A 16,127-nucleotide genomic window follows, 5' to 3' on the forward strand; every position below is an offset into this window, starting at 1 on the left:
TTTGAAAACATTAAAACTTAATTTTAGAGGTGTCAAATAGACGGATTAGACTGAAATTGGACATGTCAAAATAGGCCGACTTAATAAATAAATGTGTTATTGATCCGTTCAAAAGTTAGTTGATCTGAATTTGGACATGTCAAAATGGACTGACTTAATAAATAAGTGGATTATTGAACCGCCCAAAAATTAGTTGGGCTAAAATAAATTGGGCTGAAATAAATTTAAAATCGGGTCATGACCCAACCCATCCGACTCTTACAAAGTTTTAAATTCATAATTCGTTTTCTTTAATTTGTTTGAGTACATGATAAATCTTGTTTTTCTTTATATTATGATTATATATAATATATCAAATAAAAAAATAAATATTTAGACAAAAAATTCATAGGTAAATCTGAATTTCTTATCAATCAATTTTTAAATGGGCTGAATAAGCGGGTTAAAATAAGTTAAATTAACAAAATAAATAGGTTATTAACCCGTCCATAAACAAATTGGACAGGCCATGAATTTACCATTTTTTCGCTTCGTAAATCTTAAATTCTGAATCCGTCGTAACGAAAAAAACAAAATAAAAATAAAAAAATAGTCCACAATTGATGTGGTGAATGCATGACACCCTGTATAGCTCGAATCTCAAACATGACTATAATTTAAACTAGACTTTAGACCAACATATTTATTTCAAGAAAATAAAGACTGAAAAAACAAAGTTAAAATGAGGTTCCTCACTCTTAATTCTATCTTCTGTTTAAAGCAAGAAAAAAAAAGTACTCATGTGATAATTCATTGAGAACTGCATTGTTTCCTGACATGTTGCATAGGAGAGAATTTTGGGAGATTGAAATTTTAAAAAATAAAATTATATATATATATAAATAAAAAGTGTTTTAAGTTATATACACTAGCAAGGTAAGAAAATTTTATATTCTCTCCATTCTTTTTTAGTTATCATATTGCATTTTTTGAAAATTAATATGACTTACTTTCAAAGCTAAATTAGATAACATTATAATTTCATATTTTAAAATAAAAATTTACATATTCAAAAATTAAAAAGTACTATAAATTGCAATTTTTTTTATTTTAATATGATTAAAAAATACATCTTTAAATGTTAGTCAAAGTTCATATCGTTTGACTCTCAAAAATAAAAGGTGGAATCCATCGGTGGCCAACTAAAGTTGGCATCAACTTTCACTTAGAAACTTCAACTAAACTTTGTTCATTTTAGACACCTCAAGTATGGTCCCGATGTGTCATTTTGATACTTTTTTACAATCACCCAATTATCTAAAGTGTGTATAATACATTTGCTGATGATGTGTCAAAGTGGTCAATTAAATAAAGACACGTGACATATATATATCAAAAATAATTTTAAAATAATGACTTTTGAGTAGAAAAAAAGTGATCATTAACTTGATGATATGTGACATTTTTTACCCAAATAATAATTAAAAAAAAAAGAAATTCATCTTCTAAAAAAAAGTGATTTTCGAAAAAAAGAAAAAACTCACCCCCACCTAGTCATCTTCTTCACCCACCCCACCCAGTCGTTTTCACCACGACTCCGCCTCCACTCAGCCCAACCGCAACCCCTCCTCCACCCTATAAGGTGGTCTTCTCCACCTCCACCCACCCTAACCCGAACTCCTTCCCACCCATATTGTCTTCTCAAGAAACACTATCAAAAGAAACTATTTTGAAAAATTTATTTTACAAAGACATAATTTTTTCTTCTTTATTTTTAAAAAATCAGTTACTAATTAACAATGGAAGAAAAACAAAAAACTTGATCTAGACAATGACAATGAGATTACAAAATTAAGGTCCGAAGTTATTGAGAAAAACGTCTAAAAAATGGAGAAGAACAAGAACAAGAAAAAAAATTAAAAAAAAATATATTTTTAAAAATAACTCTCTTCACGCGCTCAAAATAGGTGCAGCACTCGCAATGTGCCAAGTCAGCACAAAGTGTCAAAATGACACATCGAGACCTTACTTGAGGTGTCTAAAATGAACAAAGTTTAGTTGCGGTGTATAAGTGAAAGTTGATGCCAATTTTAAGGGACCACCAATGAATTCCGCGAAAATAAAACCATGACAACTAAAAATAAATGGAAAAAGTATCATTAAGCTATTTTTATTTGTTGTGATAGGCAATTAATCTTTATTCTTAAGATCTTAAATCTCATACTTTAAGAATTTGTACATGCATATATATATATATATATATATATATATATATATATATATTTTTCATTCGGTATTCGGTATCTGCATAAGAGTTTGACTAATTCGAATTTGTGTTGGACACCGGGATAATACTTCTATCAAAGATTTTTTCTTACCTAGGATTTAAAATCTAGACTTCTAATTAAGGGAACAACAATCCCATTTACTGCATGATATTGTTTAATAATCGGTACATATATATATATATCTTTTCGATAACTTGTTAGTATTAAAAATATTTATACTGACAATGTATATTATGATATAAACTCAAATAAAAAAGGGTCAAATATGAAAAGGTGAAATATTCCAAAGTAGAATTTGAGGAAAAAGGGTTAGAAACTTGTGTCTTAAAAAGCCTCTTTTTAGAAGTCTGTTTTAGGCATATCTTGACCGATCAGGCCATTGGCCATTGCTAATTTGATAAACAAAGCATCAAGAATCCAAGGTTAAATTTTTCTCTTAAACAAAAAAAATTGTCCTTTTTACCGTTGAATTATTATATCATTACGACTTTTAAGAGGGGTGGAATTTTTTTTTCTTTTTTGGGTCAACAATATTGTTATTTGTGACTCCAAGAGAAAATAGAAGGGGGGAAATGACAAGATTTTGGTCGTATAAAAGTGTTTGAACGTTTTATTAAGAGATGATTACATTAAATAGTGAAGTGTTGGCTGATGAGTTAACAATTTAATTGGTCTAAACTATCAATAAGGATTCTGGTGGAGTAGTAATTATTCTTTTATTATTAATCAGGGGTTTCGGATTTGAATTTCCCTGAGTACGGAGTCGTCTTTGTTAGGGAGCGCTTTACTCCAAAAAAGTGGGACTATTCGGTGCGAATCCAGATTTAGTCAGACTCCATCACGTGTTTCTCTTTTAATCTGATATTTTAATTTCAAATTTTGGATATGAAAAAATATACTTGATATGGAGCAATGCCATCGAATGAGCCCTATCTAATGAAAATTTAAATTAGTCTAACTTCAATATAAATATCCAATATCAAATAAAAAAATTAGAATTTAACGTAGTCATATGACCACCGTTATTACTCTATGTCCTTTCCCACAAAAAATTGAAATATTTCGTGGACTATATTACATTGTGAAAGCATCAATATATTGAAGAACGAGTAGAGCTCTCCTAAACCAATATGCGTTTGTTTGATTCGCGGATTAAATTATTTTAGAATTATAATATTTATATTAATTTATTCCATCGAGGAGGACGGATAAAATAATTTCAAATTTAATCGAATAAAGTGAAATATTCATAAATAAGCTTGAGAGATAATTTATATCGTGTTTGATTGACGATATAAATTTATCCTTATACCATCTACCAAATATATTATAAATTTTATCTCAAATTTACTTATATAATATCATCCCACCTTATCTTCGTACCAAACATGATACATTATGTAGTTTTATATCCTTTGGTTAAAATAATATATATTGATGAGGTGATTTACGAGCGCGTAAATAGAATTTTTTATAAGCCATATTTTATTTAGAAAGTGAAGAAAAAACAAATCAGCGTAACAACATTTTATTTAAAGAAAGAAAAATAAAAGTATTGATTTGCAGTACGTGTTGATTCCTAGGGAAACTCTATAACCTATTTAGATCATATTAATGAAACACAATTCAAGTATATTATTATATTTTTCTCAATAACTTTTTCATTTTTTAAATGAATCATTGATTGTTTTATTATAAATATTAGTACTAAATAATTTAACATTAGAGCTAAAATATATTATTACAGTACAACTTTAATTAAATATTTAAACACTGAAGGTATTGCTTTCACCATCTAGTCTATTTGGCTTTTACCTCAAGCCTACCAGTTCGATCCCTATAATTCTTTATAAAGTAGTAGTAGAGTATTAATTGACTAATAATTAGTAAGAATTGCAAAATTAAGGTAGGGTTTAATCCGCCATCTCTTGAAGGAAATATAAAGGTGTCAAATAAACTAATTAGACTGAATTGGAGCATGGGAAAATTACTTGCACTAAAATGAGTTAAAATACAGATCACAATGCAACCTGCATAATTCTTAATATTTTTAATTATTTTATTTATTCTTTTATTATTATTTAATATATAATAATATTTTATATTTTTATTATGACTATATAACATATGAAATAAAAAAATGTCTTAAATTAGACTATTTATCAACTCTATTTTTACACAAATTATGCATTAATGATGTGAGCGGTCAATAACATATCAAAACTTAAAAGCAGTTACACGAATTATATTTTAGGCTATTTTTAACATATACAAGAGAAGATTCCCTTTGATTAGTGAATTGTGAAGTGTTGATCTTTAAGTGGTGTCATTTCTTTTATACATATTCTAAGATTTTTGTCTACACCTTACACAAAACAACCTGAAACAAGCCTAATTTAATTATAGTATAGTCATTTAAAAGGGCATAAAAAGGACTCCTCCTCAACAATTTCGATTATCAGATTATCATCCTATATATTATCTATTTATATGAATAAGGAAAAGATAATTTCAGAGACCTTTTCTTAGATATAATTTTGTAACACTCACTTTCTTTAATATTTTGAATTTTACACTTACCATGCCTATTTCAATAAAAAAAAATTGCAACTTCTGAAATCATCTCAATAAGAAATTATGTAAGAAAGAGGATATTTTGTAGTTACACTGCTAGTGCACTATTCTTTGTAATTGTTGCACTTTTACCATCCCACTTTTACCACAATTATCTAGAAAAGTATTCTTCCATCTCAAAATTATCTGTCATATTTTTTATATGTCTATTAAAAAATTGTTAATTGAGAGGGATTTTTTTACTATTTTATCTTTATTTTTTACTTAAAATATATAATATCACAACAAATAATTTGAAACAGATGGATGAAGTAGTTAACAATTTAAAGATGGCTAAGCTAGTCAAGAGGATGAACAAGTAAATGTGAATTATAATTAGAGTGACTGATAATCATGTAGATTGTCTGCTTAATCACAATTTTGAACTGTCCTAATCACCTTTGCTGAATAATATGGAAGAATAAAACTTGTACTCTGTGTATGAATGATACTAGTAATTGGAGAGGCCCATTAGGTAACGCTCCCAAAAGTAACATAAAGCAAAAGCTTATTTCTTTTAGTGATAACTTTGGTCAGTATAAAAGACATTTTCTTTAATTAGTCCAACATTAGATATTATTAAAATATTGCATTTTCTACATCTTTTTCGAATGGATCGATGCATTTGCAAAACATACACGATTTACACGATTAGCCATTATCTCATGGAATCCTATTATTTTTATTTTTGTTTGTTTGTTGATATATTCACATTCTATCGTTATTTCATTGATAATTTGTTTTTCATTGTAAATTTTAATATCGAATTGATAGAGTTCGATTGAGTACAACTAATACGCCCGACGGTCAATACAACAAATAAAAATTAGATAAAATATGATTAGTGTTGTTTAATTTATGAGTTTTGAATTATAATGACTTCTGTTTATGGAGTTCTTAATATATTATTTATACATTTATATATATATCAAATGTTTCTTTTAATACATATATAATATTTGAATCAAAGTTATTGAATTATGTCGAGTGGCGAAGTCATAGTTAATTTGAGTTTGAGAAAATTTGAGTAACAATACTTGTATTTGAAGTTGATTGGATTCCTTTTTGTAGTAGGTTGATTTGCCTGAATTGTCGATTGGATTCCCTTTTGAGCACATATTGTTGGCTCGTTTTCAAAGAATGTGTGGATGTCTATTGTCTACTAATCAATAATATTTACAATCTTTTCCAATTTTTCTTCTAATTGCAAATAATTCTTTTTCATTTTTTTAATTGTTACGTGTGAATTGTGATGTACCATTATTCAATAATTATATTAAAATCAGAATACACATGTTGAACTAGTATAAAACTATAAAATATCATACGAGCAAAAGAAAGTTACAACAACAACAATGTATTTAGAGTAATCTTACAAGTTGAATATGAGGAGAATAGAATATATACATATCTTATTTTTATTTTTAAATGTATCGGACTGTCCTTTTTTTATTTGTTATACAAAATAGAAGTGGAAAAACATAAAGACAAAATTTCATTTATTTATTGTTTTTTATGTTTTAAGGACTTGCACTTCTTGATTTTTAGTGAAAATTATGGGAGGTTTGGGAATAGAAAATAAAGAAGAAGAATATTATACTAAGGTCGTTTAGTTTGAATACAAGTTATGATGGATTAGTTATGATGGATAAGTTATAATGGAATTAGTTATGATGGGATAAATTGTGATGGAATTAGTTTTTATTGAGTGTTTGGTTTGTTGCATTTAAAATAACATGCATTATATAAATTTTAAGAATAAATTATTTGTTTACAAAAATAGTCTTTATAAATGTGAAAAGTGATGTATAAAAAAGGTTTAAAGGAATATTTTTGTCATTTATCTACTTTATCTAGAGATAAGTTATTCCGGAATTACTATACCACTCAAAAGGAAAGATAACTTATCTCAGTAATAATTATTAATTCTGAATAAGTTATCCCACACTTTATAACCAAACAAACAATTGAGGGTTACTAAAAATTTATCTCAAGACTATTTTGCCTTATCCATCACACCAAACGACCCCCATAGTAGAAAGAAGTTCAAGCTTATCCTTACCAAACAAAAAATAGTGTAGGACAATCTTGACTATTCATTTCTCAAAAGAAAAATTAACAAATACAGAAAAGGGATAATTAAGAGATACAATATATCCTTTTCTTGTTTTTTTTTCTTCATATAGTACAAAGCAATTTTCACACCTTTATGAACCAATAAAAATTGTGATTTGTGAGGGAGGTAGTTGGACCACATCAAATTCATTCGAATTGACAGACACTTTGTGCAAAAAACTTTATTAGAGGAACAAATTAAGACATTTACTAATATAATTAGAGGGGTCAAATAATGATGATGCACCTATATAAACAAATGAAAATTGCCCAAGTCTATCTTCTTGCAAGAATCTATATTTTTATCTTTATTTCATAATATAAAGTAGTGAAAAATATACATAGTTTTATAGTTTTTATTTATAACAATAAAATATTATTTAAACATTAAATATTGTTATAAGTGTGTAACAATCAATCACTTTAAAGGGAAAGAAAAGTTTTATAATGAGGCATAACTGTATAATTCTTTCGTTTTTCATTTTTACCATATTTTCTTCCTAGTATTATTCATCATTGTATGATTTTTGTTTTTCGATTATGTAGGATTGATAATGCGATAAATGAAATGATGTTATATGTAATTAAAATCATAATAAACATTTAACAAAGTTATTATTCAGTCTCATTTCTTTTTCACTATAATGTTGTTATTATTATATATATCAAGTAAATTCCCATAACATTAATTACTAGGAATCAATAATCACTTGCTAACTCTTAAATTAAAATTTTGAATCTACAAAAAGACAATATTTCTTGCTCCCAAAGCTTATGTCATGTATCTTAATGAATGACTTAGTGGTTGAGACATGAGAATTAACACATGGAAATTTCACTACTATTAGTGTGAGACTATCTAATCTTGTTCTGGCGGACATAATTATTTTGTCAACAGAATTTATATTTGTGATGACTTAGATAATGCTACATCAACATGGATTATAAAAGATTGGTTGAAATCTCTTCACTCTTAATAAGAGATTTTAAGTTTAAAATCTTAAAAATAAAAAAACACTTGTTAGGAGAAACAAATCCTATAATACATAAATCTGAATTTATTCGAGATTTAATAAAATATCGAAAATCAAATAGGAAACCAAAAAAAAAAAGTTAGATGGTGCAAAAAGAAGTCTTATATCATGTACCAATTATAATTGTTTGAATGGATTTATTTTGTTTGTTGATTGAAAATTTAGGAGGAGAAAAAGAATATTTCTGACCACCCCACCTCCTCGGAAGAAAAGAGCGGAAAATGACATAGTTTATTTAGGAGTCGTTTGGTAAAATGTATTAGCTTTGCGTTTTATTAGATCATGTTTGACATACTTTTTCAACCTATATATAACTAGTACATGAAAGTCTATCATGTTATGCATGCAATAGACCTCTATTAGCGATATAATTACCCATCAAAATATTTTTCACATTCTATCATTCATCATATTTATAGAGGGTATTTCTATAAATAAATATATATTTTTAGAAATTATGCAATACATATTATTTTTAATACACCAAATTAAATGTTGCATAAAAAATAAACTCAGCATAACTAATGTCATCATTACTGATACATCATATTTAACACTATTTTTATACGCTCCTGCCAAACGATCACTGATTGGTAAATTTCTAACATGTGATGGGGGACTATTTTCGTTTGTTTAATGAAAATTTAGGGAAGAAATTGATATTTCTGACAAAGAAATAGACCTCTATTCATATAAAATCAAAAATTTAGAGTGTATATTTGGGGGAAATAAATTTGTTTTTAAAAGTAAAAAATAGATTAAAAAATCCAAAAAAAGGTGTCAAAATTAGTACTGCCACATATCATAATTGCAGTTTCCTACTGAAACGGCACATAACCATTTTCCAGCCCACTACACTTTCAACTAATGAATCCAATTCCACGTGGCAATACCCCCCAGGAAGAAGACAAAATTTACAGCCAATCGGTCCGTTCTACATTTTTCATTTACTAAATTACCCCTAATATGTTACAAATTTACCCGCTCCTTATTAAATTATGCCATTTTCCTCCTCTTTTTTGGGGGTTGTAAATCCCCCCCTCTCAATCTATGTAACATCTTTTGATTTGATACAATTTAAAACTAAAAATAAAGAGAGAATAATTAAAAACTCTCTTCAATTTAGTGTAAATTATTAATTTTATTTTTGAGTTATTTATAGACTTAAAAATACTTCATTACTTGATTAACTAAATTTAGATTCATCTCCGATCTGTCATATGATATAGCAAGTGGTCTCAAACTTTGGCAGGAGTATGAAACTCTTAATAAAAAGTCGAGAGAAGTGTTGAAAACACTCCTAAACTTGGTGAGAATTTATGGATGTATTTCACTCATATTACAAGGTCGGAGATGTATTTAAATTTAGTTAGCCAATTAAAAGGTGTTTTTAAGACCGTCAATAACTCGAAGATAAGACTAATAATTTACTTCAAAAATTATGAGTGTTTTCAATAATTCTCTCAAAATTAAATTGTGGTATAAAATAAGTTTTGGATCAATTTTTTGGAGGCTTCAGCCTTACACAGAAAAAATTGATTTGACTGAATCACAAGTCTTATACATTATATTATGATCACCTCATATTGATAAAAAAAAGTCTAGAGAACAATTTATTATGAAATCAAGAAAGAATTTCTGATCATAAAAAATAGAGAGGCAAATTATTGGAAGCAACTATCATATATGGCAAGTATATTTTTATGATGATAAATTTTTCCACTTATGAAATTACATTAGAATATGTTGGTATTGTGTAATCATAAACCCCTTTATTAAGGGCAAAAGTATTTTTTAAAGCTGGATTGCTTTTAATTATAAAAAAAATGACATTCGTTTGAGACAAATAAAAAAAAGAATGACATTATATAAATTAAAATAGAAAAAATAAAATAAAATTAAGTTATATACATTATTAAATAATCTTGTATGCTATCTGTTCAATCAACGGAAATCTACGTGCTATGAATAAGCCTTTTTTTAAAATACATAATTTCAATATGTATTGTCCGTCAATCAATTGATATCGGCATGCTATAAGTAAGCATATTTAAAATATAAAATATATAATTAGATAAATATCGCATGCTACATGTTAGTCTACTTGATGAGCATTTGGTCCCAATTAATTTTTGGAATTTTTTTTAAAAATACTTAGAAACTTCTATTTGTTCATATAATTTGTTATTACTTGACAAATATATTTGACAAAATTCCTAAGTTCTTAAGTTCTAAGAACAAAATTAGAATTTGGGAACTTTGGAAGTTTTAAAAATTTAAAAATAACCTCAAATTTTATATTTTATAAAAACACCAATCATTTATTAATTTCAACTAAATATTTATCTACTAACTTAGAGCCTCTTTGGATTGACTTATAAGTTACTTATAAGTTGTTTTCAGTTTTTTGAGTGTTTGGCTGACCAACTTAAAATTATTTTGTGCTTAAAATAAGTCCCAATAAATATTTGAATTTGTTTGGATGGACTTATTTTAAGCAGCTTATAAGTTGAAAACAACTTATAAGTAAAAAAAATAAAAATTGGACTGCACCTATTTTTTTTTTTAATTTATAAGCAGTTTTCAATTTATAACTTACTTAAAATAAATTCATCCAACAGGCTCTTACTCCATTAATATGATCAACCAAGATTTTATAAAAGAATAGTTTGGTATTACCTCGTCCGAAAAATAATAGTTTGAGTGACAAGATTTAAAAAAAAAGAATAATTTATTTTTAATTCTATTAATGTATTGCTCTTGCCTATAATGTATTTTGTTGTTGTTGATTATTTTCAATCATGTTATAATTTTTTTTTAACGAAAATGTTCATTATAAAATAATAACACAAACTTATGGGTATTTTTAATAACTTTTTAGAACTTACGGGTACAAAATAATATTTTTTAAAATTTTACCAAAAACTTAGAAAAATTTATGGCCAAACGCATGGTGAAACTTCACTTAAATTTCTAACTTAGAAAAATTTATGGCCAAACGCATGGTGAAACTTCACTTAAATTTCTTGCAAGAATATTTGAGAACTTCGGCCCAAACAACACCTTAAAATATAGAATATGTAATTCTAAAAATAAAACAAATATCACTGGTGTATTTCTGAAAATATAACAGAGAAAGATTACAATATGGTGTATTCCATTTTTTTTTATTGATGGTATATACTCCCTCCAATTCAAACTGAAAAGCGATAGTTTATGTATGAAACTCATACTCCAATATTTTAGATATGAAACTCAAAAAAGAAAAATAGTTTAAGCGTGTTTTTGACATCTATCTTTTTGATATAATAAGCATTAATATTTTAAACTGAAAAAAAGAGATCTACAATACCAAATTGCAAAATAATAAGCCACGTAAAAGAAAAATAACTATTTTTTTCATGTTATTATGCACATTTTCTCTTAAAATCTAAGCTTTATATACCGCCAATGTGAATAATATTTTATACTATTAGATTATCAAATGGTATTTACATGTAAGATTCTTAAAATGTGAGATTTAAAGGAGTAAAATAAAATATATTATATGTTACAATAGGTGAAATTTATTAAAGAATAAAAAAATCAAATTAGGAAAAAAAAAAGATATTTACGTGATACCACTATTCTTAAAAATACATTGCCGATACATTTATTATAGGGATTACAAGCAAATCCTCGGGATTCAACAAAACTCTAATATTTAACATACATTTTTCCAAAAAAAAAAAAAGAATATTTTTATATTGTATTTATAAAACTTGAGTGATGACTATTTTAAAAAGTTATTTTTTTTGTGAATGAATGTGTCTGTTCAGTTTAAAATGTCCAAATATTACAAACTAAACAATAATGACACAATGTTACAAAGATTGTTTTCCTTGACAATATGTATTGTACTTGAATTCTTTCTTAAATTAATCTCATCAAATGATGTAATCCTTTTATTAGTAGTATTAAATTTTAGTCAAGCAAGAAAAAAAATATTTTTTTCTTATATGATCTCTCTTCAAGAGATAACGGAGCAACCACAAAAAAAAATGTGGCATAACAGATGTGACTGTTTTTCACAAATCAAAGGACTTAAAAATTCAAATGGATCGTACATAATACGAATACAAATAATAAATCGTACAAAATATAAATTTAAATAAGAATAAAGGGAGTAAAGGAGTACATAGCATTATACATAGCGTATATTGTCCTCCAAATATGCTTATGGCATAAATGTCTATACATTTCTCTTTACAATTTTTTTTCCACTTGTTCCTGTCTATATTTTCGCCACCCCCATTTCTCATTTTCTTCCATTGTTGCCCCCTCTCCCTTCTCTCTCTCTCTAAATGCCCTAAAAATCCAATATAAAAGATACCCTTTTCTCCTCCATAGCCGCTATATCTCATCTGAGTCCTCACACTCTTCTTCATCCACATCTAGTCAACAATCAGTCACTGAAACAGAGAGGATTCAAAGAAGAACTTCACAGATCATCTTTCTCTTGTTTTCCTCTTCAAAATCCATCCTCTTCCCAAGAAAATCGTTTTGGATTGGAAAATGTTTTGTTAAAAACCCACAGATTTTTATTTTTTGTTGTTGGTATAGTTAAGGAACAAAACTTTTTTTGTTGATTGAAAGATAAAAGAGTTTTTTTGAGGTATTTCAATGGCACCCAGTATGGATTATGCATTTTCTAGCCTTTTGTGTGCAGAAGACAACAGTAGCATTTTTTGCAATGAGGACAATGATGTCGGATTTGGGTTTGTAGAGGAAGTTGTGGTGGAAGATATATGGTATCCTAGGATTCATCGAAATTGTCAAGAAAACAGGAAGTTGTTTAATGGGGAGGAATTTTATACTGGTGTGCCATTGCAGAGTGATGAGTGTTTAGTCTTGATGATTGAAAAGGAATGTGAACATATGCCTGCTGTTGATTACCTTGAACGGTTGAGAAATGGGGATTTGGATATTGGGGCTAGAGATGAGATTCTTGATTGGATTTATAAGGTTTGGTTCATGAATCTACAGATGATCTTTATTTCAGATGATCGGATTCTTTGAAAATGTAGCTGGGTGCGTGTTAGATCCTTCAAAAGTAGTTGCATTTTTGGAGGATCCGACACGGATGTGGCAACAGTTTTGGAGAATCCGAGCAATATAATGATTTAATTAATGGAAATTGTTGACTAGTGGTTCCTAATAACTTAGATTAATTAGATTTTATGAAATTAATGGAGCTTGATGGAGTTATTAGATTCCTAAACAGTAACTGGTAACGAACTGGAGTATTTAATAAAGGAGTTTCAATGATGTAAATTTTTTTTGGAACAAAAGGGGAGGTTGATTTTATGTCATAATTATCTTAGGAGGTTTTAGTTTGGGATGTGTGTAGGGGAGGGGGAGGGGGAGGGGGTGGGGGTTGGGGTTTGATGAATGATTCTTGGTTTTTACTTTATCATGGTATAACTTTTTGCAATGCATTCACACAAAACATGAATGCGGTTTTTGGGGAATCCTTTTGGTGTTTGTTTAATGGTAAGCTGATGCTGATATGTTAAATGAGTTTGTGTGGGATTTCACCTTTTTTTTTTGGATCTTTTTTCCTGTTTCACCAACTCTTAGCTGTCTGTTACATGATTTCTTTTACCTCTTTACTTGTATTGTTCTGCTTCTTGTGTTGTTTATCAAGGAGTTTCACACTGTAGATTTGTGATTGATTATCGGTTACTAATTGTAATTTATTTTTGTTTGAGTTAGATATCGAGCCAATCTAACGGTGGATCGGTTCTTGCAGGTTCATTCACAATTCAATTTTGGTCCAATGTGTGCATATTTGGCTGTCAACTATCTTGATAGATTCTTTTCTGCCTATGACTTACCTGTAAGTTCTTTGATTACTAAATTTGGTAGTATTACTTTGCTTTTAGTTCCATTCAATCACATTGCTTATAACATCTATTGTTGTCTCCACAGAAGGATAAGGCATGGATGATGCAGTTACTTGGTGTAGCTTGTTTGTCAATTGCTGCCAAAATGGAGGAGACTGATGTTCCTCTGTCTTTAGATTTCCAGGTGAATTTTCATATCAAACTTTAAGTACATTGCTTGCATTGTGGGATTGCACTCGTTATGTTGTTGTTGCTAATTGGGAATTTGCGACGACAGGGAGGGGATACAAAGTTTGTATTTGAAGCTAAAACCATACAAAGAATGGAGCTACTTGTGTTGACCACATTGAAATGGAGAATGCAGGCTATCACCCCATTCTCATTCATAGATTATTTCATCAAGAAGATAAGTAGCGATCAAATCACTTCAAGATCTTCAATCAATAAATCAGTAGAACTCATACTAAGCACACTAAAAGGTGAATCTCATTTAATCTTGAGATAAATATGATCTTGATTTATGCTTGTTTGACTAGGAAGAAGTAGAACATGGAAGATGGACTAATTTTTTTGGTGGTTGAAAATTCAATGCAGGAATTCACTTCTTGGAATTCAAGCCTTCTGTGATTGCAGCAGCAGTGGCAATCTCATTTGCAGTAAAAACTGAGACAGTAGACAGTGAGAAAGCACTATCTGCTCTAGTTCAACATGTACAAAAGGTAAATATGGGGGTCCAAACACTCATTAGTATAAACTTGATCATTCCTGCACTTTCCATGCTGATTAACTTGTAACAATACTAAAGTTTTCTTCTTTACTCTAACTTTGCAGGATAAAGTGATGAAATGTGTTAAATTGATTCAAGAATTGTCATTGCCAAGTGATTTTGTTAAAGTTCCAATTGCTTCTTCAATCCCATCTCTTCCTCAGAGTCCAATTGGTGTGTTGGATGCAGCATGCTTAAGTTACAGAACTGATGGCTCAGGAGTCGAGTCATGCGCGAATTCATCGCATAATAGTCCAGTGAAGAGGAGAAAGCTAAATAGACCCTGTGAAGTGGATACTTAGAGATGGATGAAATATTAAGTGGAAGGAGGCCTTTTGTCAAGTTATTATGTTATGGTTGAATGAGAGTTTTGGTGTGATCTTTTGAGAATGCAATGCACCCCCACAACTTAATTTCAAAATAAAGAAAGGAAATATTATGAAGAAAATGAATAAACATATAATGGTGTTGGGGAAAGAGATTTGAGTAGTTGGATCATTTTGGTGGTTGGAGATTGAAGATAGATATATAGACAAGAGGTTTCATTCCTTTAACAAAAAAAAAAAATTGGAGCTGTTAAATATTAGACTTCTTAACAGCTAAAGAAGCCAAGATTAATTATTAGGCAGAAACATAAGATAATGAGAATGCCCAAAAAAAAAGAAAAAAAAGAAGAAGAGGAACTCTTATGGTCTGTCTTGCTTTTGAGTTTATAATAGATAAAGTTTGTTTAGCCTTTGGGGGCTCGTATTATTTTTAGAGTTTAAAAATAGAAAAAAAAAAGAGAGGTGGTGGTGGAAGGTGAGAATCTATGAGAGAAATTTTGAGTTATGTTCATGAGGCATATGAGGGAAGGAAGAGAATTTTGAGTTGTTTAATTTTATTTGTTGTTATGTGCACTTTTGCATTATGTATATACATTATGGCTTCTTTATGAAATTCTAAACTATACAGTTCAGTAATATCTCATTTGCCTTTGATTTACACTAATAGGTGTGTTGGGCCATGAGCCCATGACAACTTAAAAATACTCTTAATTGTATGATATTGTTTATTGCAGGAAGGATTATACAAATCTCATTTTGTTAAAAGGTAATTATATTATAGTCCTATTTTTTTTCAAATTACAAAAATTCCGTAAATTTGGTGGAATCAGAATACATCCCAAAGCGTTCTGATACATTGTATAAAGTGATGTATTCGACTGATACATCGTGTAAAGTGATATATTCGATTGATACATTGCGTAAAATGATGTATCCGATGTCTCGATCGCTTAAAGTGATGTATCTGATGTCCTGATACATCACGTAAAGTGATGTATCCGATCGATACATTATGTAAAGTGAGGTATTTGAGATAGGAGAGAGAAGAAATTTTTGTAATTTTTCAAATGATAGTAAATTTAAAAAATATAATAAAATAAATTATGTATTTAGATAGTTTT

At 28.4% G+C, this 16,127-nt stretch overlaps 1 protein-coding gene across 1 annotated transcript; it reads left to right on the forward strand.

Annotated features, from left to right (window-relative positions):
• Positions 1–12,272: 12,272 nt before the first annotated feature.
• Positions 12,273–15,619, forward strand: LOC129903874 (cyclin-D2-1-like). Its single transcript, XM_055979388.1, has 6 exons — positions 12,273–13,033; positions 13,821–13,907; positions 14,000–14,098; positions 14,192–14,393; positions 14,509–14,633; positions 14,746–15,619. The coding sequence occupies exons 1-6, from the start codon at positions 12,692–12,694 to the stop codon at positions 14,980–14,982; spliced, it is 1,092 nt and encodes a 363-aa protein (XP_055835363.1). The 5' UTR covers positions 12,273–12,691; the 3' UTR covers positions 14,983–15,619.
• Positions 15,620–16,127: the final 508 nt, after the last annotated feature.

The sequence above is a fragment of the Solanum dulcamara genome, chromosome 9, assembly GCF_947179165.1.
Source record: "Solanum dulcamara chromosome 9, daSolDulc1.2, whole genome shotgun sequence".
Classification (NCBI taxonomy): domain Eukaryota; kingdom Viridiplantae; phylum Streptophyta; class Magnoliopsida; order Solanales; family Solanaceae; genus Solanum; species Solanum dulcamara.

Bases quoted from the DNA above. Each gene is read 5' to 3' on its own strand.
- LOC129903874 (XM_055979388.1), top strand. From the start codon at position 12,692: ATGGCACCCAGTATGGATTATGCATTTTCTAGCCTTTTGTGTGCAGAA. The intron at 13,908-13,999 runs GTAAGTTCTTTG...TTGTCTCCACAG, and splicing joins TTTCTGCCTATGACTTACCT to AAGGATAAGGCATGGATGAT. The intron at 14,634-14,745 runs GTAAATATGGGG...CTAACTTTGCAG, and splicing joins TAGTTCAACATGTACAAAAG to GATAAAGTGATGAAATGTGT.